General features: G+C 53.4%; 6 protein-coding genes across 6 annotated transcripts; 2 read left to right on the top strand and 4 right to left on the bottom strand.

The window, feature by feature from the left end:
* Positions 1-2293: 2293 nt before the first annotated feature.
* Positions 2294-3332, top strand: LRP88_02682 (nucleotide-diphospho-sugar transferase; the record flags this gene model as incomplete). The annotated part of the gene is made up of 2 exons (XM_083239323.1): positions 2294-2339; positions 2392-3332. The coding sequence occupies 2 exons, from the start codon at positions 2294-2296 to the stop codon at positions 3330-3332; spliced, it is 987 nt and encodes a 328-aa protein (XP_083104453.1).
* Positions 3333-3993: 661 nt separating this feature from the next.
* LRP88_02681 (uncharacterized protein) lies at positions 3994-10550 on the bottom strand (the record flags this gene model as incomplete). The annotated part of the gene is made up of 3 exons (XM_083239322.1): positions 3994-4011; positions 4067-10339; positions 10413-10550. The coding sequence occupies 3 exons, from the start codon at positions 10548-10550 to the stop codon at positions 3994-3996; spliced, it is 6429 nt and encodes a 2142-aa protein (XP_083104452.1).
* A 946-nt stretch (positions 10551-11496) lies between these two features.
* Positions 11497-13806, bottom strand: LRP88_02680 (flavin monoamine oxidase family protein; the record flags this gene model as incomplete). Its single annotated transcript, XM_083239321.1, has 6 exons — positions 11497-11502; positions 11742-11808; positions 11918-12498; positions 12557-12849; positions 12957-13485; positions 13654-13806. 6 exons carry the CDS (start codon positions 13804-13806, stop codon positions 11497-11499), a joined length of 1629 nt encoding a protein of 542 aa, XP_083104451.1.
* Positions 13807-16938: 3132 nt separating this feature from the next.
* On the top strand, positions 16939-18642 carry LRP88_02679 (acyl-CoA dehydrogenase/oxidase; the record flags this gene model as incomplete). Its single annotated transcript, XM_083239320.1, has 4 exons — positions 16939-17760; positions 17808-18084; positions 18142-18250; positions 18306-18642. The coding sequence occupies 4 exons, from the start codon at positions 16939-16941 to the stop codon at positions 18640-18642; spliced, it is 1545 nt and encodes a 514-aa protein (XP_083104450.1).
* Positions 18643-19496: 854 nt separating this feature from the next.
* On the bottom strand, positions 19497-20671 carry LRP88_02678 (uncharacterized protein; the record flags this gene model as incomplete). The annotated part of the gene is made up of 8 exons (XM_083239319.1): positions 19497-19645; positions 19695-19759; positions 19824-19998; positions 20050-20064; positions 20123-20136; positions 20193-20227; positions 20278-20297; positions 20635-20671. 8 exons carry the CDS (start codon positions 20669-20671, stop codon positions 19497-19499), a joined length of 510 nt encoding a protein of 169 aa, XP_083104449.1.
* Positions 20672-22665: 1994 nt separating this feature from the next.
* On the bottom strand, positions 22666-24191 carry LRP88_02677 (TauD/TfdA dioxygenase family protein; the record flags this gene model as incomplete). Its single annotated transcript, XM_083239318.1, has 8 exons — positions 22666-22774; positions 22830-22856; positions 22923-23001; positions 23058-23179; positions 23235-23498; positions 23555-23721; positions 23772-23881; positions 23945-24191. 8 exons carry the CDS (start codon positions 24189-24191, stop codon positions 22666-22668), a joined length of 1125 nt encoding a protein of 374 aa, XP_083104448.1.
* Positions 24192-24629: the final 438 nt, after the last annotated feature.

Genomic DNA, 24629 nt, shown 5'->3' with positions numbered 1-24629 from the left:
GCGGCACCAAGACCAACGCTGCATGTCGGCACGGCACTGGGGAAGCACAAGCAGAAGCACACGCACAGGGCACCTTGTCAAGAGCTCGACTCCGGGAGGGGACCCGTGACAAGGAAAACAGCCCAGTCTGCCCAGACTCGAAGGCCCCCAGGTCCACTTGCAGGAACCCGCCAGCTCGGTTGCTCGGGAGTCCCCTTTGGGCCGGGGAGAGAGAGCAGACTCCGTCGCAGATCCCAGTGTCTTTGGCACCTTGATTGGGGGCTTCCCATCGGTAATTGCTTGATCCAAAAGTGTGAATTGCCTCGGTCGACCGGACGGAGAACGTCCGATGTCAGAGATTCGGCATTCAAGTTATCAGATGCTAAGATCTCGTAGTTACGAGCTTGACATTCGGAGAAGCAGTCATCTTTGGACAGCTCGACAGAGGAACAGGAAGCATCGACGGCACTTGATGCTGCCCATGCTCTCCAGACCCTGGTGTCGCTAACTTGAGACTAAGCTGTGCCAAAGCTAGGGTTGCGCACGTGTCGAATTGTTGAGCTACACATTGACCCCGATTTCAAATTGAAAGGCGAAATATGCCAATGGATGTCTAGAGCCAAGCTCAGGCGAGACAGGGGAAAGTTGAGACAGGGCGGTGCGTTGGGAATGGAGGGCGGCGGCACGACTAACTGGCCCGGACAATTCTAGGTAGGGGAGGGGATGGCTGCTATTGTTGGAATTACGGCGGCCCCGGCGCATCCAAAATTGTTGAACTCACCTGGTTCCTGGACGCTATCGACCGCTTCACCTTGAACTCACCGAGCGCAATCTTGAACGGGAAGGGATCCGATAGCACATGGCTTCGGCAATGGCCATGGTGGCGTCGATCTTGCTACAGTGATGGACACGCCAAGATGACGAGTTCAGTTACTTCAGGGGGCTGACGGTGAAGCACAAGCTCAACAAAAAACAAAAATACAGGCAGATACTGCGTACGCAGACAACCAATCACCTCTGGCAACCGTGGAAACGAACTATCATGGCTGCCGTGTTCGTTATCTCTGGAAGCACGACAATGTCGCTGGCTGAGTCTAAGTTGATGATATCAGACGATGAAGATATCAACTTCGGCCCTTTTGACAGTGATACATCTGCCTCGGTTCCTTCTGGTATGGAACAGCTCAGCTCAGCTTAGCTCAGTCCATGCATGGCGAGCTACTGATCATCAACCGGAAACGATTTCACATGCCTTTCGTGCAGATGCGATGAGATAACGTGACCGGCGGTGGTATCCGGTCTTGAATTATCTTGCGTTTGATAGCAAGCCATCATTCACGTGGCTTTTCCAGCGACTGTTATCGTGGTGTTTCCACTCTATTGCTGCACCTGCACGCAACACCAACAACGACTTACAACCAGCATACATAGTTTTCAACTACTATGTGTGCCTCACTTTCTTTTTACCCGACATAGTACGCTCATAGCGCACCAATCGGTCCTGCGGCTCTTCCCCAGGCTTTGGTCAGAGGCCCCGGCTGTTCAGCCTCGGACGATCACCGAAGCCTTGGGCAATGATGCAACGGACTTATGTCCGACAGCGGTGCCGAGCTTGACTTGCTCGGAGCCGCGCCTGTGGATCGAGGAGTTAGCTCGGCGATGTGACGTGGAATGAGTTCATGAGGCTCAGACGGCTGACATTTTCTGGATCGATCGTCTTGGCGCTCGAGGCCCTTCCTTGCTTGCATTGCCGACGGGAGAAGCTTTGATGCTGGTACCTAGGCATGGCACTTCCCTGTAAGAGGGCCTCGCATATCGTGCCGAGGTGAGATCGATCTTGTGCCACACAGCCTGTGGTGGACACATGACTCACATCCATCTCAGCGTGTAAGTGGAATTCCCTCTTTCCTCTGTCAAAGCCCTGCGAGCTGACAACCTCCCTAGGACGACAGCAGAACCCATCAAGACCTGTGGCCTTAGATCTCTTCTTAGATCATACTCTGCTATGAAAATCGTCAGAGGCGCGTCATTGGGAACCTAGAAATGTCCCGCCTTGCTCAGGAACCATGGAGAATTGTCGAAGTCGACAATTTGACATGTCAAGCACTTTCGTGTGCAGGAGGCTTCATATCTGGCCCTGTACACGAATAGATGCAAAAAAACTTCAGACCATGGGCACCTGAGCTCTCAATGTCTGCCTTCGTTACTCCTGGCTTCCCATAGAAGTCTCCCCGTCGAGTTGCTAACAAACCTTCCCCTCGGAACTACTGAACTACGAACCTTGACTATCAACAGAACGCTGAATGTCTTCAAAATGGCAGATTCAGAGCCACGAAGACGTGCAGTTGACTCGGACAAAGGTATACAGGCACCGTGATTGTGCTATCACTTTACTGATGTTCAATGTCCTAGTCTGGACAGCTCTCATCACCAACCTCAACTACCTGCCTGGCCTTCTCACTCTTGACTATTCCCTTCGGGTCGCAAAGTCGCGATACCCCCTCTTAGCCCTCTATACCGACTCATTTCCTCCAGAAGGCCGTGAAGCCCTGCGTGTCCGTGGCATTCCCTCCCAGCGCACCCCCTACCTCCTCCCAACCAAAGGTCACGACTTCACAAACGATCCGCGGTTTTACGACTGTTGGAGCAAACTTGCACCCTTCTCCTTGACCGAGTATGACCGGGTTGTACAGCTCGACTCGGATATGCTCGTCCTCAAGAACATGGATGAGCTAATGAATCTCGAGCTGGATCCTCCTGCGCTGGCTGCAACGGGGAACAAGGTCACCAGCAAGCGTGTCTTTGCAGCAGGCCATGCTTGTGTCTGTAATCCCCTTAAGAAGCCTCACTACCCCAAAGACTGGATCCCCTCAAACTGCGCCTTCACGTCGCAGCACGCGACCCCTGACATTGCCCAATCTGTGGGTGCAGACCCTTCTGTCGGGCCAGACCCTTCTGTCGGGCCCGTGGGCTCCATAAATGGGGGCTTACAGGTCATCAACCCCTCGAAGACGCTATACGCCCAGATACTGGCGTACATGGAGACGGAGACGGACAACATGGACTTTGCAGATCAGTCGCTGCTATCTGACTTGTACCGCGGGCGTTGGGTCGCGCTACCCTACGTATACAACGCGCTCAAGACGTTGAGGTGGGAGGGTGTGCATGCACAAATCTGGCGGGACGAGAATGTCAAGAACATTCACTACATTCTGAGCCCCAAGCCGTGGGATGAGATTGATGAGAAGGGCGAGTGGACGGGGACTGAGGAGACACATAGATGGTGGATTGGCATGAATAGGGCGAGAAAGGCTGCGGAGAAGGACAAGGGGATTCCTGATGACGGCTTTTAGGAGAAGTTAATAGGGTAACAAATGGGTATTAAAGCATGGTGTGATGTTCATGTTGACGGAAAGGACAACGGAAAGGACAACTTCTCAAGCCTCAGAATGGAATATTAATGCCTTTTTTGTTCTGTTTTAAAAACAGGATAAACGAAAAGACAGAATAGCCAAACTCAACAAAGTGGTATCATGCAATCTGGTACAGACATCTATAATAACAATTCGGACTGCCTTCCACCGAGACCCAAAGGAAGAGAATCCATCAAAAGAAAACCCATGTCATCCACGTTCATATTCATTCATTCACTCACTCACTCACTCCCGTAATAAGAAAGATCCAACTCCAAACTCGAAAAAGAAAAGAACAAATTCCCACGCATGGCTTTCAAGGTCTATCATGGGGCGTTTACGTGCCCGTCCCGTTTTCGCCGATCTATCATGGATGGGGTTTCCATGGATGCATGCATGGCTGTATCGCAAAAAAAACGACAGAGGATCCCAGCCCTGAGCACCGATATATGCGATTAAACAATAACTGACGTGAAGATAAGGAAAGAAAAAGGAGGAAATAAAGAAAAGGGCCAGAGTGTTGAGAAATAGCATGGTCTGGCTATCATGTTAGGACGCCTTAGTGTTTCCTTCACCATTATCTTTGAATTGAGCGAAGGTTTCAAGGTTTCTTGTATTTCTGTTACTTTGTTAGCCTCCATGCCTATCAAGAAGAAACAAGAGCATAAACTTACCTCGGCAATGCGTCGTCTGTTGTGTGGATCAATCGAGTTGGTCGCTCCCATCAGTGTCTGACCCAGCGCCTTGGAAACACCAACAGCAGGTCGGAAGAGAATAGTCGGTGCTCGCTTCAAAACGGCCTTTGCCGCGTCAGTCGCAGACGAGCTTTCCATGACCTCGCCCGGCACTGCGATGATAGCATCGCGAACCACGTTGACGTCCCTAGCAAGGGAACGATATCCGCCTCGGATGCCAGCGATGACTCCTGTGGGCTGGTCCGCGTAAAGCGAGATCTGTCTCTTGTCCTCCTCATCGAAATCATCCTCATCCCAGCCATCATACGCCTGCTGTGGATCTGAGAGCATGCCCTCGGCGCCTTGGAGGGCGTATTGGGTGCCCACAGCTAGCTTGGCACCCAGCTTCACCAGCTCCGTGCCTGTTGTGCGAGCAAAGGCGGTAGCACCCTTGGAGATGCTGCGAACGACACGACCATCCTTCTTGTATTCGCGCAGAGGGATTTCCACAAGATCCTTGAAGCCGCTGCCGACGTTGACAATCGAGCGGACAGGGGCGAGACCAGCCAAGACACCAGGAAGCTGGTTCGCCTTGACATCGGGCATCCAGGTATCGTTGAGAGTCTTGCCCAGCTTGTCAAAGCCAATCGCACCATAAACGATCGCTCGCCGAAGCGTCAACCTCGCCTCTTCAAGAACGATAAAGTTCATGAACTCAGTTGTGTGCCCAGACCGGAGGCCGGCATAATCGACTCGCTTGGGCTTGAAGTCAAGCTTAACTGGAATAGCATTGATCTCGGCTCTCTGGATGAACGGCACGTCGCTCTTAGAGGTGTGGACCGGCACGCTCTCGTCCTTGAACTCAAAGAATCGCGTGATAAAGTCCAAGGCGTCTTGGTCAACGTGTAGTCGCAAGGGCAGAAGAGTTGCTCGTAGGACGATTTCAGATGCCTCGAGAGATGGCTGTGGCTTGATGTTGAGCAGCTCCAGGTGAACCATGCTCGTGCCCATCTCTCGCTCGCCCATGTCTTGATCGTATGTAGCAAACTTCTTCCATGTCGAGGTTGGAACATGATCGAAAATATCCAGGTTGTTCACGCGGAGGTCGATGCAGTTAACCGTTTCGCCAGAGTCAGGAGGGTAAGCGAACAAGTCCACGTCGATGCCCTGCAGCTCGAAGGTGATCTTGTGGTGCTTGCTACGCTTGAGCTTGAGTCGCTTCGATTTCGGCTGACGGGAGCGGACAGTTCGGTTCGTTGACGATGTGAAGGCCGTGGTAGCGATTGACTCCGTCTCAGTCAGATGGTCGTTCAAACCTTCATTGATGGCTCGAGCCAGCTCCTGAGGATCGCGATTGGCAGGGATGCCGATGTATATCGAGTTGAAGAGGAAGTCCCCGATCGCTTCCTCATCCTCAAGCTCTTGCTCATACACATTGTACTGGGCTTGTCGCTCATACGCCTTGGCCTCAACCTCTTGTACCGCTTTCGTGATGACGTCTCGTGTACGGATCCAATCGTAGCCGTCAAAGAGATTCCAGATCACATGCACACCTCTCACCGAGGCCTTCAGGGGACATCGCTTGACCAGCTCCCGCAGCGCTCTGTCGTGAGTGTTTCTTCTCGAGTTCCACACCTTGGCCTTGCTGTCCTTGGAATCGCCGCGGTCATAATAATCTTCTTGAATGAGGAGATCATCCGAGTCCTCAGAGTCTCTGCTCAGGAGCACCGACGAGTCGCCATCCACCTCCTTGCCCTTGTTGTTGAGAGATAGGATAGAACTGCTCGAGGCATCAAACAGCAGCTTCTCACCGGCCTGGTCCCCATCGTAAAACTGGGACTCGACTTGCAGTGGGCTGTCTGTGTTGTACCCAGCGTCGGAACCACTGCCTGCCATTTCTTGAGCTCCTGCAAAGTCCTGATCAAAGTCGTAGTCTCCCTCGGCCCTTCCGAACGCCTCTGCCGATATGGAGGCGAGGAGATTCTGAACGGGGATCAGGTCTGTTCGATACTTGTCCTCTTTGCTGGGTGGCGTTGGGGGCTTGAGAGCGTTGGCCAATGCAATAAGAGTTTGTGTCGAGTCTGCACAGGTTTCCAAGACAACGAGCCCATCTTGAACCTCCACATTGAGCTGCTTCTCATCATCCTGAAGAGCCTTGACATCTACAATGACCTTGGTGGATGAGATGTAGCAGATCTCCACGTATCCCCGAGCACACATGTCCGTCACCTGACGAGATGTCGATGACGACGCACGGGGTCTCTGGGTAGCTGGTGGTGCGTCGATTTTAAACTGGGCGATGTCGTCAATGAGCAAAATGGACGACTTTTTGATGGTAAAGGTGGCACTTGTGTCCACGTCCTTGGGTAGCACGGCGATAAGGTGAGCATCAGTAAGTGAGATGGCTAGCTTGGAAGAATGGCCGAGGGGGTTCAGTCCAAGAAGACAGTCACGGAAGCCAATATCCAGGGTCATGGGATTGGCAGCCTTTGACTTGTCAGACGGAGAGCCAGGCGGTCTTGTAAGGATATTGTGTGCTTGGTCGCCCAAGTTCGCCACGGACGCAGCGAGGCTTGCCTCAAAGTCCTGGGGTGTTGCATCATCTCCAAGGTCCAGAATATCCATGATGGTAGGAACTCGGTAATCGATGCATAAATCTTGCATCTTTATCTTGATCAGGGGCTCGATGTCGTCGCCGATCATCCTTGCCATGACAACCGGGCCTCGAGGTGAAATCTCCTTGACGAGAGTCACAGTGCTGACAAGCTCTTCTGACCGGTTTCTCTTGAGGGAGATGCCATTCACCGCGATAGCGATAAGTGACGGTACAGTGATGTGACCAACGTTCAGTCCCTTCAGCTCGGCGCCAAAGTGACCCAGCCTCCCGCCAAAGTCCAGACTGACACCCACCTTTTCAATATCTCCGAGTGTCAGCAGACCAGGGCGATCGTCTTCCGGTAGGTATTTTGCCACGGTAGAGAGCTTTGCAAGTTCCTCTCCAAGATCCGGGAGGACGGAGAGTTGAGCCATGTTTTGAATGCGAACATTGACTGAATCGACCGATGCTCTCAGAACCGAACCCTTTCGTCGTTGGCGGAGTAAAGTATCGACCATGATCTCGTCATTGCCGCCGTCAAACTGGAGCTTTGACGGAATAATAAGCTCCAGAAGCTTCTCGAGATCGGAATCTTGAGGGGCCATGAGGAAATTGATCCTAACACCTCCAACTTCGGTGGTTATGGCGGGTTCGGACGTCGGGTTCTTCAAGTAAGGCCCGGACAAGCGCATCATACTGCATCCCATTCCGATACCCTCATCCCGGCTCACGAGCTTGATTGCACTTGTTTCTGCTGTCAGACTGCAGTCTTTACCCACCAACTCCACCCAAGACCCTCCGATTCGGATGTTAACCTTGTTCGCTGCTGCAGCAGACTTGTCTGCTGGGTCAATAGGACTATCGAAGCGAACACCTCGATGTTTCTGTTGCGGAACGGGAGCTGGTTTGGGCGTTGGTGAAGGGCTGGATGCGATCGAGGCACTCATGTTAAGGAAGCTACTTAAGCCACCAAACCAGCTGAAGGTTTCGTCGAGTCGTCGTAGATCGAGCTGGAACACAAGTGGCAAGGTTTCGACATTCGTCCTGATATTGTCTCCTGACTGGAGAATGTTGACGCCAATATCAGACCCGCTGGTGAGGAACGTGTCTTTAACTGACGTGCTCATCGGCCGGCCGCTATCGAATGATAAGATATCGCCGTTGGCGTATCCGAAACGGAACTTTTGCAAATCTATCTTTGTCAGAGAGGCTGGTTTTGTCGCGGCCTTACCCTCAACCACCGGCACCTGAGTCTGAGATGTAGAGATGACCAAGTTCTGGAGTGTTAGGTTGAGTAGGACCTCTTGATCAAAGATGAAAGCGGATGGATCCAAGTAACGCTCGGGTGTGTCTGAAACTCCACCGAGCCGATTAAGAAAGTCGAGCTTGACTTCCTCGAGTGTTAGCTTCACATTAGGTGTCTTCGCATCTGTTCCCTGTTTGCTTTCTCCAGCTGGGGCAGGCTTCTTTCCTTGGACTGCTTCGAGCAGTTTCCCTACAACCATGGCAAGTAAGAAGCCCAGTGAAGTATCAAAGCGAACATTGATGGGAGAAAGATTCACTTCTAAAGTGTCATCTACGTTCGACGCCGGCTGTGACGGATGCGTGGATGCAGCTCCATGTACCGAGAATGCGCCTGGCGCTTGTGGGTATGTTGACCGTCCCAAAGACTGTGATAGCTGAGCTATGGACTCAGGAGATGCAGGCTGAACATGCAGGTGCTTATGCTGAGAAGGAATGTATATCGAGATCGTCTTGAGACTGAGAATCTCCTTGACCAGGCGTGTTGGTCCTTTGGGAGTGGGAACATCGTCTTGGTGTTTGACAGGCGTGCTTGGGGCCTCAGGTTCAGTCTCGGCAATACAGGCTCGGGAGAAGGCTGGCTCAGAGGAGTCACTATCTGATGCGTCTTCAGTAGTATGAGCTGAGCGCTTCATTGAGGCTGGTGTTGTCCATGTGTGGCTTTCGTCTAGGTCCTCATCCCATGCACCCGGGATGAACGGCTTGGGCTCCTTTGCCTCCGCGGTAGGCGCCTTGGGCTCGTCCAGAGGAGGCGTCTGGGGTTTCACAATGGAGGCGTGAGATTCCGCTAGATCTGGTACTTCGGGTTCTGCAACAGGCGTAGCTGGCTTCTCCACGGGGTTGATTGATTCGCTTAGCCGCTCCGCTGGGGGCGGAGTGTGGTGAGAAGCAGCTGGTGGCGATACTGCTGCAGACCGAGAACTTGCTTGTGAGAATGCACTCATGTACATGCTCTCTGCATCTTCGTGGGTGTACATGTGAGACTGGGCGAGATCTTCGGTTGATCCAGCACCGAAGCTTTCACTGGAAGTAGATCGGCTGAGGGGACCTTCTGGTGTTCTTGAGTGAAAGGCTTGCAGGCTGAATGGCTGCAAACCGTGCTGTAGCGCCGGGGCAGACCTGGCCTCTCGCTCAACGTTCGCCCACTGAGGTCTCTCGTTCTCAAGTGCCGTGGAGTGAGATGGATGATCGGCAGAAATCATGGTTGAATGGAACAGAGGCTCCTCATTGAGCGGATTGTTGAAGTCATGATACATCGAGGCCCGTGGAGTCGCTGGGCTGTCTTCGGCATCTTCGTCTTGAGCATCAGAGAATTCGTAGGGAATATCCAATGCGTCTTCGCTATCGTTCGAGGGGTACTCGGGCTCTGGGGGTTCGCGAGCCACGGAGTAGTCCTCCTGGAGGCTTGCAAGAGAAGAGGCCATAGAACCTGCATGTTGGGAATAATGTTGAGAGTGTTGCTGTAATGAAGACACGGAGTTTGCTTGCTCGATGCTGTGTTCGGAGGAAATCAAGGGTTCCTCCTGAGAGATGGTTTGATGCGATGAAGTCATCGGTTCGTCATTTCGGATTGAGTGAGATGAGGCCGCAGACTCCTCATGAAGACTGCTAAGTGAGAGCGTGGTTGCCTGGCGGGATGGTGGATTTCTCGTCATGGCCGGCGAGGAAGCGACGGAGGGAGATGTCATGGAGGGAGATCGTGCCAGAGCGGAGAAGACATTCGCTTCTGATATGAGGTATGCCCGTACATTAGACAAGGAGACATGTCGCTTGCCTTCCTTTGGTACGATTGTAGGCGATTCGCCATCCTCGCTGGGACGGGTAGTGACTCCTTCGACATCGATGTTATCGAGGGCAAGCTGGAAAGAAACCATCTCGTTCGCAGGAGAATTCGGCTCGACAGGGACCTCGACATCGAGCTGGAAGCTAACATCCTTGATCCTGACCTGCATGCGGTCGACGATGCCCTGCAAAAAGTCGGCCATGAAGGCCGGTAGAGACAGCGGCTGGCCTGTGCCATATGCCAGGCCGTCGTCGTCGCTGCTGTCGTCGCTCATGGCTACTGAAGCATCCATATCCTGCGTCTCTGCAGCCAGAGCATCCTCAAGTTCTTGGCGCTCTGATCTATTTGTCGTCTCGAGGAATGATTGCGCCAGATCGACCGTATTAGGGACAACGGGAACTTCATCGGGTGTCTTCGTTCCACGTCCTGACTTGGGCTCTGTGCCCAGGACTTGTAAAGCAACACTGACGCCATCGATATCGACTATGATAGGACTCGTATAAAAGTCCATCGGAATGCTAATCCGCAGAAGTAGCACTTTTGCTTTTTGCAGTCTAAACGTCTCGGGGAGGTGTAGCAGCTTGTCGAGCTTCTGCGATGGGTTATCAGCATCCATCACAAGCCGGGGTTAATCACATGGGCCAAGGACCGAGCAGCCTGCTTACCTTGAGTCTGATGCCGACATCACGAAACTCGAGGACCGTATTCCGTCCCCAGGCAAGATCCAAATTATCTAAATCGAGGGCGTCGGCATCGAGGAGTTCCAGCCGTGACAGGGCATACCGGAGCAACCTCTTTGGCATGGAGGAGCTCCGGAACGACTGGAAGAATGCCGCCATGATATCGGCGTTGACGTCGACGTCAGCGCGCTCGAGTCGGCGGGAGAGGGCGTGGCGATGGATGCCCTCGCAGCCCGGGAAGTCGATGGAAGAGAGTGTAAGAGAGAAGGCGACAGTCGGTCAACACGGTTCGCAAGGCGTCAACAAGGCAGTGGTCGTCGTCTAGGCAGAGGCCGGCGTCGGGCGTGCTATCGGTAGCTTCGAGACCCCCGGCCAGATGCGGGGCCGCAGAGCATGATTAAGGGAAGCGGAGGGTCATGGGATGAGGGTTAAGAAGCAGGTCGAGACGAGAGAGTAGATGAAGAAGTGAAGGGAGAAAAGGAGGAAGAAAAAAAGTAGATTCAAGATTAAGAAATTGTTTCGTGGTTTGAGTCGCAGGCCCAAAGGTTGTTGGCGTCGGTTGTAAAGAAGAGAGTTAGAGTTGCCAGGCAAGAGGCTTCAAGGCACACTTTCCCAAAGAGTCGGGTCACCGTCACAGGCGTCACACCTTGTCACGACATGCATGGGAGGGCATGAATGATGGCTGAGGCGGCAACGCGCCGGGCGGGCGGTGGGGGCACTCTCCATCCCGAAGTGCGGAGCAGGGCTCCATAGGTAGATCCTCAAAGGCTACGCTACAGGTTACAGGCGGTAGATGCCCTGTAAGTCTCGACTCGGACGCCGCTAGAGCCGCCAGCTCGTGACTCTTCATGGGAATGAATGACTTCCATCAGAGCTGGTCAGAGATCCATCTCCCAGCCCGTCGTGACGTGAGGGGGTTTGATGATGGCATCTCCCGCCGCTTCCAGGGGGTCCCTGGGGGCGTCATTTGACCCGTGCATCGCGCTCTCAGTGGGCGACTTGAGTCGTGAAGCGCCTAATTCGACTTGCCTCTCCCACCCATCCGACCAAAACGGCGACACCACCCTCTCTACTGCTGCGATGCGTTGGTCGCGTCATGGATGTATTTCCCTTTTTACCATGGTGCGTGGGTAGGTTAACCACAGTATTGGCTTTGTGCAGCAGCAGCTTTGACCTGGGGCTGCCTGTCCTTTGATCCCGCTGTCCATGGGCCTGGGTTAGTGTAACAACAAGCGACAGTGCCACATGGATCGATCTCTTTCAACGCTTGTATACCTATCCAGGTACCCAGGCGGTTGAATCTGACAGGTACACACTCACAATATGCTCACGCGAGCATCTGGAATTGGCCATCTGAGAACAGTCCTGCTGAGCCTGCCATCTATTGTAACCCCATGTACAAGGCCCATCCAGCTGCCAGATCTACAAGATGCGTATCCGTGTCCATCTATAGCAACCCGACAAGCCCTCTATTAGAGAGAAACACTCACTTTGTGAGCCCATACGCCTCCGCTATCCTCCTGCCCACCGACTCACCGCTCCAGTACGCTCCAGTCGCCGTACCCAGCCCCACAAACGGCGCCGTGTGCTCTCCCGCCAACCACAGCCCGTGATCCGGGAGACCCTCTCTCATGGTCCGGATATCCGTATCGCCTTCTTCTAGCCCGACCTGGAAGTTGCTGTAGCTGCCAAATCCGGCCAGCTCGTCGTGAAGCCAGTCCGTCGCCATGAATCCCGTGGGTTTGCAGTCCGGATCAGTCTCCGAGAAGTGAGGCAGCCGCGAATAGTACGGCTTGAAGAAGTTGAGGAGGAACTCATCCTTCTTCCGCGGGTCCGAGAGCTCAGCCAGCTGGCCAGTGAGATACTGCGATTGCTCACCGTACGTGTAGAACAAGAGGGTAGGATGTGACGTCTCTGGCGTGAGGCTGGCAAGTTCCACGACTTCCTGATTCCATCGCTTTGGATTTGACTCGGTCACGTAGTTGGGTGAGAGCCATTGTACGAAACCCTGAGCTTTTCGGTCGTCACCTTCACGGGCGAGCCAGAAGGCCTTGGGGAAAGTGATGTAAACCTAGGTAGTGGCCGTTTGAGTATTACCGTGCATACAGACGAGAACCATGACAACGCACCTTTTCTAGGCATCCGTACCCAATCGCGCCGATTGCCTTTGCCAGGCGAGCAGGCAGCGCAGGCTCGAAAGCGGCCAGATTTCGTTTTAGCCATCCGAGAGGGGCCGTGACGACAACCTCGTCAAACTCTAGAGTTTGACCGCCGTTGACTTGAACCTTGGCCTTGTCCTCAGGGTCGGTTCGGTACGATATCCTCTCGACCTTGGTCTGGAACTTGATCTCAGCGCCCTCAAGCGCAGGCTTGGCGACAGCATCCAACACTTTCTTGTACGTGCCAGCGCAGAAAAGGTTCTCTGATGAGTGTTAGTTTGGTTTTCTGAAACAGGCTCTGTTTCAAACTTGCCTCCCTCGATGCACTCCTCAAGCCAAAAGAACTTTAAGCTTTGTCGGTAGATGGGACTTCCAACAAAGGCACCCCACAACTCGGATATTTGCATGACAATCTTTCGCTTCCTTTCATAGTCTTTCTCGGCGCTGGGGATCTTCTCCGCCACTTTCTGGACAAAGAAGTCGTGAAGACTCTCCTTGGGGTCAATGTCCTGGGACGAGTTGTTGGAGTGCTTGAACGCATCCTGCACAATCTGCCACATTACATCCGAGTACTTCTCTCCATCCTCGACAGTGAAGAGTTCACCATCTTCGTCGAACACGCAGGAAGTCAAGTCCCAGCTGCCGACCGCAGTATTTGTCTGCTTGGCCAGGTCTAGCATGGGGTTGTCGTTGGTGCCGTGAATCCAGTTGGGTCCAACGTCGGCAAGGCGTCCGTTGGGGAGCACCTCCTGATGCAGGCGACCTCCAACACGGTTGCGGGCCTCAATGATTGTGACCCTGAACCCATGCTGCAGGAGGATGTCTGCGCATCGGAGCCCAGCGAGTCCGGCTCCGACCACAGCAACGTGAGGTTTTGAGGCAAGATCGCCTTTCCAGCGCTGCGAACATCTCGTCAGCCATGTCCAGATCTTGTATCTGCCCGAGCGGATGATGAGGATGAGAGCTGTACCGATTGGATTATTGCCGCAAACGCCGGTGGAGACGCAAGAGGTCAATAGGACCAGAAGTCTCGCTCACTGTTGCAAGAACATGCACGATTCACTTACCTGTCTGAAGCCTTCCATGGTAGCGAGTTTCCTCAAGAGTCTGTCTTGGCCGAGGTCAACCTGGGTGTGCAGGCGAGTAGACCACAGATCCTGATAGATCTTGGAGGTATTCCTGGCGGAAGGACTAGTGCAACATATAGAGTAAGCATCCATGCTGGGAAAGTCGAGGTGTAATAACACTGGTTAAAATTGTACGTGAGTTTGTTAGAGTTGGTTGAGACTGAGATGAGCTGGGCTTCCAGTATCAAAGCGCAGTCAAGATAGGCTGGCAGGGAATCAACGATATATGATAGGGTGGGTGGGTGTAGTCAGACCGATCCACGCTTGGTTGGAGGCTGGCTGGGGGGATATAAACTTCGAGATTTGACAGGCAGGTCACAAGGTGGACAGTCAGGTAAGGCAAGGTTGGGTCTAGCTGGCTACCAAAGTCCCACGAGTAGGCAAAGCAAGGTGAGTACTCCGTAATGACAGCTCAAAAAGGGATAGATATCGTGACGATGACGATCACGAGGGGGGTAAATATCCACCACTTGATGGGGGGGAAGGGAACCGGAGCGCGTGGTGTCTCGGGAGCTCTTGGGTCTTCTTCTGTGAGGGATGGAGGCGAGCGACTCTGGGGCTCCATGGTAGGTTGGAAAGTCGCTCACCATGTGGAGGCCAGGACGGCGACGGCCTCGGAAACCCTTCAGTCGTAGAACCCGAGGACGAAACGAGGCAAGGCCAAGGCAAGTCGAGGGACACATGGCGAGGAGCCAACACAAAGGCGGATCAAGGACCGAGAGCCAGCCAACGACCACGGGAATGAGCGGGCGCAGGGGCAGACGCCGCCATCAACGCCCTCGTGTTCCTAGCATCAAAAAGCCCTGACTCAACAGGCGGCGAAACCGCCATTGGAGCAAATCCGCACTGATAAGGAGGCTCAGCGGGAAGCGACAAGGGCGAGTGAGGCGAACGAGGCGGGCATAGTCTCCAGTGATGCGCATATCTCGCAGCTCCTGCAAGTTCCCTTTTGCTATTAACCAACCCCCATGTGGGCTCGGAGGCGGCAAAGAAAAAGAGTGACAGCAGCAAAGAGGACAAGAGACAGGCCAATGACGGCACGGGAACAAGTGCTCATGGGAACACGGGGAGGAGGGAGGACGCGTCGTTTGTCAGGCTGGCCTCCATGGCACCCCTCAAAGGGTCCATTCTAGATCCAGATCCTGCCATATCAAGCCAGGCGTGGTTTCGGGAGAAAAGAGGACTTGTCCCGCGACTCAGAACTTGCGAGCCGGGACCAAGGGCCGCCAGGAACCGTCGGAAATTATAGGGAGGAGGCGGGGGTAGAAGAAAAACGGTTAGTGACGTACTTGGCGAGCGATAAGAGTCGAGGTTTAAGCACAGTGGCAGTGGCGTAGCACAAGGAACGTCGCATAGCCCAGGACGACGTTTCTGCAGAAGAAGAGAGAGAGAAGATCTTGGAGATGATATCCATCCATGGATGGATCTAATGGATCCAATGGACCCAAGGCTGTTATCGGTTGAAGGCGGAGCGAGTTCCGGGCTGTGTGGAGAAGCTAGCAACCTATGACACTGTGCATATAGTGCCATCTCATAGATATCAACCAGCTCTGCATTCACAACTACAGGCACTTTGGCTCCAAATCGACTCCAACATCGATCCTACCAATTCCCTTCAAATCCGGACCGGGCCGGGCTCCTACTGTAAGCCAAGATATATCTAAAGCAATGCCGGAGTGAGACAGCACCGAGTGGAGCGATCTACACGAATCACTGGCATCGCGCACATATCGATTTGGTTCCCGGTACCTGCTAGTTCATATGTAAGTGCTCATTCCTCAGTCACTATGGAACCCAACATGCGCTCCAACCGTCTGTTGTCCGCATGCTGTGCGTTGAAGTCGGCGACAGTGAGGCTGCCTCCCCGCGTTTGGCCGTCTTCAAATCTGGGCCTGCTTTAGCGCTGAGGCGGGATTTCCAAGGGTCCAGAGTTCCTCCCGCGCATGATCGAGGCTCTGGTAGTTTGGGTGTTACAGGGCAATCCTCGTCCGAGGTCGTAAGCTGCATGAGCTGAATAGAGCCACACAGCGGCCTAGGTATACCTCTAGATACGGCTAAGTACCACTTACTCCCTTCTCAAATGCGCCAGAAATGTTGAAAAGGGTTTGTATTAAGTTGGTTCAAATGAGCAGCTTTTTTTGGCCATATTTGTAACGATAAATATGCCCTCTCATTTCATCGGCTCCTGGTACTCTTCAACTCTCGACAACCTCAAATAGAGAAATATAGTGAGCTCATAATATCGGAGAAATACCTTCTTCTATGAAGAGAATTCTTTATCATATTCGAAGGCTTTCAAATGACAACAACCTTGTTGCTCCTTTTGTTGTTGAAGGTGGTTTGTACACCCAATGCGTTTTGGTCTCTCTCACTTTAGGGTGCAAGAACTGTGTTTGGTGATCGTTGAACTCCTGTTGGTGCGGGCACGGTGAATGCACAATACCTCCCTCGACGTCCTCACCTTATGGGTGCCCAATTCTTTAATTTCTGTTCAAGTTGACTTGTTACGGTCTCTTTAGACAACTTGAGGCGAGTAAAAACCACTGTCCGGTCTAGGCCTGCTTCAAAGGTTCGAGGAGTGGCTGGTGATAAGCAACAACGGAGGTTCGTGATCCATGGCCCAAGCTTCACTCGAGTAATCGAGCCCATACGGAGTACTATCATTAGGTAGCGAGGTGGATGAGGCAGGGCTTTGTCCTTCAAATCTGATGCATCATCAATTGATGCCTCCTCTTGCACAGAAGCTTTTCTAGGGAACACGCTGGTCCTAGAGCAAATCATCCAGCCTCTCGTACTACGTAATAGACCGCGATTTCCCAAGGTCCTCGGACCCAGAGAACAAAAAACAGCCGAGGAATTGACTCAGGGTGAAACCAACAATGGCCCTCTCCTCCTCAATCATCGTCCCATCATGTGCAGGACCAACCTTCGGCCCCGCCCCCGCAAAATGGAAGTGAGCCCCGTCCAGGCCAATCAGACATCTCCTATTGTCACCCCTTTGCTGGGGAACCCATCAAAGAGGGTCCGCTTTGTTCGGAGCCGAGGCTCGACGTCAGCCAGGCCAGGGAGAGAGAGCCGGCTGGGCATGATTTAAAATCTGGGGTCGAACGTAGATTTTGTTGTTATTGTTTACCAGATCTAGATCTTATTCCGTCTTGCAACCTCTCCCCTTTTTTGTCTTGTTTGAAGCGCTTCTTTGCTAGACGTGTAGATTATCCCCCAGCCATGAGTCCTCCTACAGATACATTCTCCCGCGAGGAGGTCCGCTCGCACACGACAGAGGACTCCCTCTGGTGCATCATCGATAGCAAGGTCTACGACCTCACCGACTTCGTCGACGCCCACCCCGGCGGCGAGACCGTCCTCCGCCAGGTCGCCGGCCAGGATGCCACCGCCGCCTTCTACAACCTGCACCGACACGAGGTCCTTACAAGAAACGAGCGTCTCGTCGTCGGCACCATTGAGGGCGAGAAGCCCCAGGTCATCACCCCGCAGCCCGGCGACCTCAGCAAGGTGCCCTACGCTGAGCCCCTGTGGCTCGCGCCGCCGTTCCGCTCTCCCTACTATGGCGAAAGCCATAAGCGCCTACAGCGCAAGCTGAGAGAGTTTGTCGATAGCGAGCTGTACAAGGAGGCGCAGGAGTGCGAGGCGACAGGGCGGTACGTTAGCCAAGCGATGATTGATCGCATGAGCGAGTTGGGAATCTTGCACATGCGACTAGGTCCCGGCAAGCACCTCCACGGGGTTGAGCTTATGGGTGGCGCAGTCAAGGGTGAGGAGTTTGACTACTTCCACGACTTGATTGTGGGACAAGAGCTGGCCAGGGCCATGGCTAGAGGCTTTGCCGATGGCAACATGGCTGGCATGACCATTGGCTTGACGGCAGTCCTTCAGTTTGCGCACGACGAGGCGTGGAAGAACAAGATCGCCCAAGAGGTCTTTAGCGGCAAGAAGAAGCTGTGCCTTGCAATCACCGAGGCGTTTGCTGGTTCAGACGTTGCTGGACTACGAACCACTGCCGAAAAGACTCCTGATGGAAAGCATTATGTAGGATACCCTTCCGCGCCTATTCAAACGTATCTAACGCGAGACAGATTGTCAACGGAACAAAGAAGTGGATCACCAACGGCTGTTGGGCAGATTACTTTGTGACTGGTGTTCGAACCGACAAGGGCTTGAGCGTCGTCCTCATCGAGCGCGGAGAGGGCGTCGAGACCAAGGCCATCAAGACATCCTACTCTCCTGCCGCTGGCACGGCCTACGTGACATTCGAAAATGTCAAGGTTCCAGTAGAGAACCTGCTTGGCCAGGAGAACAAAGGTATTCACGTCATCCTCAGCAACTTCAACCACGAGCGATGGATGATGGTTTGTAAGTCTTATTCTCAACCCCCCGATATCCAAGGCCTGAGCTGACAATTCCCAACAGGCGGCAGTCTTCGCATGTCGCGATCTATCGTCGAGGAGTGTCTCAAGTGGTCGAACCAGCGCCAGGTGTTTGGCAAGCAGCTCATTGACCAGCCCGTCATCCGCCAAAAGTGAGTTCGCCTTTGACCGTCGTCTAGACCCGTTTCCGATCTAACGCCTCTCTAGGCTCGCCAAGATGATTGCGTTGGTTGAGGCCAATCAGTCCTGGCTCGAAACCATCACCTACCAAATGTGCCACATGCCTTACAAGCAGCAGGCACAGCACCTCGCAGGCCCCATTGGTCTGCTCAAGATGAGCGCCACTCGCGCTGCCCACGAGATTGCCGACGAGGCCGTGCAAATCTGGGGCGGCCGAGGCCTCACACAAACCGGCATGGGCAAGTTCATCGAGATGTTCCACCGAACATACAAGTTCGACGCCATCCTCGGAGGTGCGGAAGAGGTGCTGGGAGATCTTGGCGTAAGGCAGGCCATGCGAAACTTCCCCAAGGCCATGTTGTAAGGTTGTCTCCGGGGATGGGTTTCCGATTCTCGCCTGTATTTATAATGCCACCAAGCGTTTTGTATTCGACCCAGATTTCGACTGTCGTATCCTGAAGTTCCATGCTGTAGTCCAAAGTTGGTGACCGAAAGCGTCATCGTGATTGTTCTTTGTGATGAGTCGACAACGAAGTCGATGATCGTTGTACTAGCGCAAGCCCCGACAGACCAGACAGTCGACACGGCTGACCTTGCCCAGGTCTGCCAATGCCCCTCGCTGACCGGCAACAAATTCACTTGCCAAGCTGCACTCCAGCCACGGCCTACACCCCCCTGACTGCTGAGGCAGGGGCAAAGGTCGACAACACCAAGACACGTAAACAGTCACACCAGGTTCAATCTCCCGTCAACATCGGGATCAACACAATTCATCTCGTCCTGACTACCAAAGGAGCACACCCTGCGCTCTCAGCTTGGGCTCTCCACCAGCGGCAAGTAGCCACAGCGTCGGAGACGCCGGGCCCTCGCTCGCAAGCCGCCATGTTTTTGATCTCGTCACTCATCACCCGTCACCATCCGTCTCTCTCCTCAAAGTCGAGTCGTCTGCGTGGTTGAAGTCGTTCATTATGGGACGAAATCCAATGCTGACATGTTCCAATCGAGGCCGGGTACCGCCAGCCTTATCGAGATTTGCGTAATGGTTGTTTTCCGTAAAGCCGCCATTTTTGCCGTGATGATCATTAACGTCATGCGAGAAGATGAACTTTTGTCAAAATGCTGAGAATGAACAAAGAAAATAAAATCGTCCGTGGGTATCAAGGAGTCGCCACGTCAACCTTCTCCCATCGTGAATCCGGGAGGACACGAGTCGCCATTTTAGTTGTTGGGGCACTGGGCCTGGACGTGACCAGCCTGCTGGCACTTGTAGCAGATCTTCTCGCCACCAGCGGACTCCTTGGGGCAGTCGCGGGAGTAGTGACCAGACTCGCCACAGTTGTAGCACTTCATGCCGTTGACGCACTCACCTACACCTTGGTTAGCTAGAATCCGCGTGCTTGGAGAGGGTGAGCATACGAGACATGTGGCCGTAACCACCGCAAGAGTAGCAGGTCTTGCCGGCACCACCGCCGAAGCCACCGCTGCCACCATAGGAGTTGCCGAAGGAGGCCTTGGTGCAGTTGCGGGCAATGTGGCCGAGCTCACCACACTACGGTCTGATTAGTGGAGAAACGCAGGCGATAATGATAAAGACCTGCCTTGTAGCACTCAGTGGCCTGTCCGCTGCCACCGCTCATGGGGCAGTCGCGGGAGATGTGGCCGGGCTGGCCGCACTTGTAGCAGGACTTGTTGTCCTTCATGGGCTCAGAGCAGTCACGGCCTAGTGTCATGGGTTAGTTCGAGTCTGGCTGAATAGCGACAGGATGCATACTCATGTGGCCCTCGCCTATTCACAAAACAAGTTAGTTCTCGATGTTCCAGACTCAAGGTTCACTCCATCTTACCACCGCAGTTGTAGCTAAGAAATGTCAGTTAGCAGGAGAAACAGATATGGGATAGGTGATGGCTTCTTACCACTTAGCAGGTCCCTTGGTAGGGCAGTCACGGGCCTAAATGAAACAGTGAGCAGATTGCAATGACGCGAAACCACAAGTCATACCTGGTGGCCAGTAGAGCCGCCTGTGTTGTAGTTAGCATATGTTCTAGAACGTCTCTGGCATGAACGGTGAGGGAGAGTGAAGTCGGCGCTTTGACCCGTATCTCAAGAGGTCAATGAGCCCTCGCCAAGCCGGCACAGCGGCCATGACATGGCACAGGACCGATCAGAGAAATGTCAATGGGCACGGAGAGGTATCATGGCACCTCTCACGCCAGAGCGAGCAAGTCGCCAGACACCCGAAGCGCTCAATGCGAAATCATGGGTGACGGCCTGTCGCAAGGTGTGAGGGGCGCCGAGGGACGACTCAGTCGCGAGGGAAGTTGTGTAAATGGCTGTCAGAAGGGCTATGGCACTCACAAGAGTAGCAGGCACCACGAGGCTGCTGGTAATCCATTTTGATGAGTTGAGAAGTGTAGTGTGAGGAGGTTTTCTGAGAGTTCAAGTTAGCAACGGAAGCCAGCTGCTTGTTGAAATTGCTTTTCAGCGTCAAGAGGATGGCTTGAGCTAGTGCGGTCAGCAGCCCCCGAGATCCGATAGAGGCAAAAGATTGGCGAGGGGTTGGTGAGTGGTGACGGAAGAGGGGGAGGGGCTTTTCTGGGGGAGCCAGAGAACAAGCAGACCGCCCGCAATCTTGATGAGAAAGAGTTCAGAAGGCGCACTTGAGGTATGCAGCCGACTCGCAATGCGTACGTCTCGTGGGAATGACGGTGCAGCAACGGTGAGACTGGATGTAGAGAGCGTTTCGATAACGGTTGAGTCTCTCCTGACAGGAGCCCAGTATTGTGCCCACTCTGAGAACGCCGCGGAAGCTGAAAAAGGCAGGCGGGGGCGGGGTGCAGAGATTTCCAGCAAACTTCTCCAGCTGCTCGAGTATTCGAGGGCCAGGGCCGCAATGATGGATGTGAAGAGGATGAGATGGAGGGCAATGGCGCAGGCGGAAAGGTGGACTTTTTGACACGACGAGCAGAGAAATAGAGAGCGCCTACCTGTGAGTATCTTGCGAGGGATGCGCAAGAAAGGGCGATGGAGGATATTGAAAAGATTCGTTGTGATGTGCGTGCGGTGCGGGAGAAGAGAGAATGTCTTGACGCGCTTGTCGAGTCGAGGTTTTCTGCAGGTGCGGGCCCTCTTGTGGTTGATGTACCTGACCCAGGCAGCTTCCAGAGTGGAGGAGCTTGGGCCTGGCCCAGTGCAAAATTCGCCGCTGCCCACTCTCAGCTCGACCGAGGCCCTCGCTTGTAGGGCATAAATCGTTGGCCCTCCCGCTGCAGCTCGTCCCTTGCAGCGCATCCATGCCTCCACTATGGAGGACGAGCCTCCTGTCTAGGTCGACACTGTGCGATCACCCGACCAGCTCCTGGTCAATCATTGGCAATCTCAGTCATGCTGGCGGTGGGAGGACCTGTCTCTACCCGAAGGAGGAGGCTCAGATATATTAACTGAGAATTGCTCGTTGGTCCAGTTTGTTCTATCGTCATATGCATCTCATCCAAGTCGGACGAGGACGACGTCAGTTGAGCAAGGGTCTTGCCTTGTCTTGTCTATTTCGTTGTGAGACGAGCCATGCCGTCCAAGTTGGCAGTTGCACAAGCACTTCTTCAGGCAACACAAGCCCTGTTCAGGAGATACAAAGATGCTGCATCATTCTGTAAGCATTGTCCGATATCAACGTGGACTGTTCCCCGCCATAGCTCTCTTGATGTTGTGGGCTTGACTCGAGCTGGTATTTGGGCCGAGGCACCTGCCTCTGAGCGCACACACACAACACGAGCACTACTAAAGAGACCTCTAGCTACCTGACCTAGCCAATCATGAATAGATGGGTACGGATGTTGTGGTGGTCCATCTTCCCATTGAAAACAGCTGTATCCATTGCTGCTTAGCTTCCTGACATCTCACATTGGATCTCTGCTCCAATCTATGTTAGCTGCACTGTACGACGCACGCATCGCTGTAACGTGATGAGAATGCGGTTGCCCTAACGATGCACAATCAAACGAGATCTCGAAGGAAAGCGCGTTGCACAGATGGGGCAAGCGGGGGTCACTAAGCCACTCCTGGCTTAACCCCCTGATCATCCCAACGTCGTGGAATTTTCGCGGCCAGCAAGAGGACCAAACGAAACATTGTTGACTTGGACATTCAGGGGCTCATCCTTTGCCATGTCATCTGTGTGACCTGGAGGTGTGACACGGTGCAGCTCCTTTTGTCGAGGCGCGGATTTTTGGAATAGCATCTCACTCAAGGTACAAGATAAGGCTGGCACACGATTGCAACTCCTCGACACCCATGGCCGATTTAACGAAACTGCTTCGAAAAGGATATACATTCCAAGTTTAAATGAAAATGTTTATTCTGGAGGAACGAACCATGTCTCTGGCTGACAGTTCACTGGGCAACCCCAAGTGCCTCCCTTCGTGACTTTGAAGCTGGGTCAAAGTACGGCCTCTCTCCAAGCGACACGACACGGTTTCCTTGGCGCTTCCCGATGTAGTCACTTGTGTCCTTAATCAGCATGCTGTGTCTCAATATGATCGGAAAATTGGACTTACTTGGTAGCAGTGTGGAACACAGAACGGCTGTGTGGCACCCCCGATTAGTTTCCCAACTCGACGACGGCCGAAATCATGCTAGGGTTTACTTACTTGTCCCAGATGGCCAGGTCATTCTTGCCCCAGCGGAATCGGACTTGGAGATCGTGGTTCTCCGTGATGAGTTGACGGACTTGGCGGTGAGCAGGCGGACGGCACGAGAGAGAGTTGGGCTTGGTTTTGACTTACAGTAGTTCTTGAGAATCTCACTCTCCGTCTCGGTCACGCCGTTGATATGCCCAGCTGTAAGCTGATGACCGGCGGCGAACAAACTCTTCCATCCGGTAACAGGGTTCGTTCGGATCACAGGACTATATGCGTCAGTGACTCAGCCCGATTCACCTAATAATCTAGCTCAGCACGTACTGTTCAGCCTTGAAGTCGAGGCCCGTATTCTCAGGAGAGCCACGGTTATCATCGATCAATTCCTGGCCAAATTCATTCTTGACGCGCACAAAGTTGGGCTGGTGATGCGTCGCCGTGAGGCTCTCAGCCAGCTTCTGAATGGGCGGCGACAGGCGGTCGTACAGCTCGTAGCCACTGGCCCACAGAGTATCGCCCCCAACGTCTTCCGGGGGCTGGATAATCTTCAGGATAGCGTAGTCGGAAGGAATGTTCTCGAATGTGATGCTATATGCTACTGTTAGGGCTTGAATCTGGTAACTCCTACACGATGTGCCACTTACTCTGCATGCCAGCCTTCTCCAGCCAGGCTTCTCGACAGGGAGGAGAAGCGATCCTTGTAGAATTTTCGGTTCTGTTCGGATGAGATAACCGAAACCTCGTCGTCAAGCTTGCCATTTTCATCGACAGCGATACCACGCTTGCTGTTGGAGAGGGCATGTCGATGGAGCTACCTGCTAGTGAGTCTCGTCTTCAGGAGCATGTTCAAGCAGGTCTCACCTTGGAGGTCTCTGGCTTTCCTGTCAGTTCGCCGAGTCTCTGACCAAGATACTTCTGATCTTCAATGTTGATTTCCTGGTTGCGGAAGAAAACAACACCTCGCTGAGAAACTGCACTTCTGTTAGCGCACCCCTGTTGCTCGTTGGCGATAAGGGACGTGGAACGAAACGTACCAAGCACAGCCAGGTCTCTGAGCTTGGTGTCATCCTTGAGAATCTCACTAAGCTGCAGCTTAGGAAATTCTCGACCGATTACGGCAGTGACATCAAACTGCTCTTCAGAGTCGAGGCTGCCGGAGTAGGTGAGAGGACCGTCCAGACGCGAGGCGCTGCTGCTCTTGGTGCCAACAATGGTCTTGGTGACCGGCTGGACTGCCGGGGCAGTTGTTTGAACATCGATTTCGGCAGCGGGAGGAGACATTGTTCTTATGAAATTGTTTGTTTATCAAGGTATGGGCTTATTATCACTGCGTTTTCAAAGTGTTTGGGGTCACTGCTGAGGTGCTGTGGTTTGCATCTCCTCAAGAAGGGGATAAACTCCGTATCTTTATACCTAGCCGAAAAGCAGTATTCCTATCTATCAGCACCATCAAGAATACGTCTTAGGACCCCGCGCAGTATTGATTCGTCAGCATCACACGCGGAAGATGAGGTGCGAGGTCTCTCGGTTTGCGTCAGGAGGTGTAGTGCGTTACCATGAGCCATCCAATATGCATTAGTTACTTCCTAAACACGAGACTAGATTCTGTCAAAAAGAACAAGCTGAGGTCGCGATTGAATCCAGCAAGTTATGGTTGTGTGCCACCCTCCTTTGAAGATGCATCACCTCATCTTGCGCCATGTTGGCCACATATCACTT

Source organism: Fusarium phalaenopsidis (assembly GCF_050370095.1).
Source record: "Fusarium phalaenopsidis strain FUZ10S chromosome Unknown contig_32286, whole genome shotgun sequence".
NCBI lineage: Eukaryota > Fungi > Ascomycota > Sordariomycetes > Hypocreales > Nectriaceae > Fusarium > Fusarium phalaenopsidis.
This window is presented reverse-complemented; position numbering and strand designations above follow the sequence as displayed.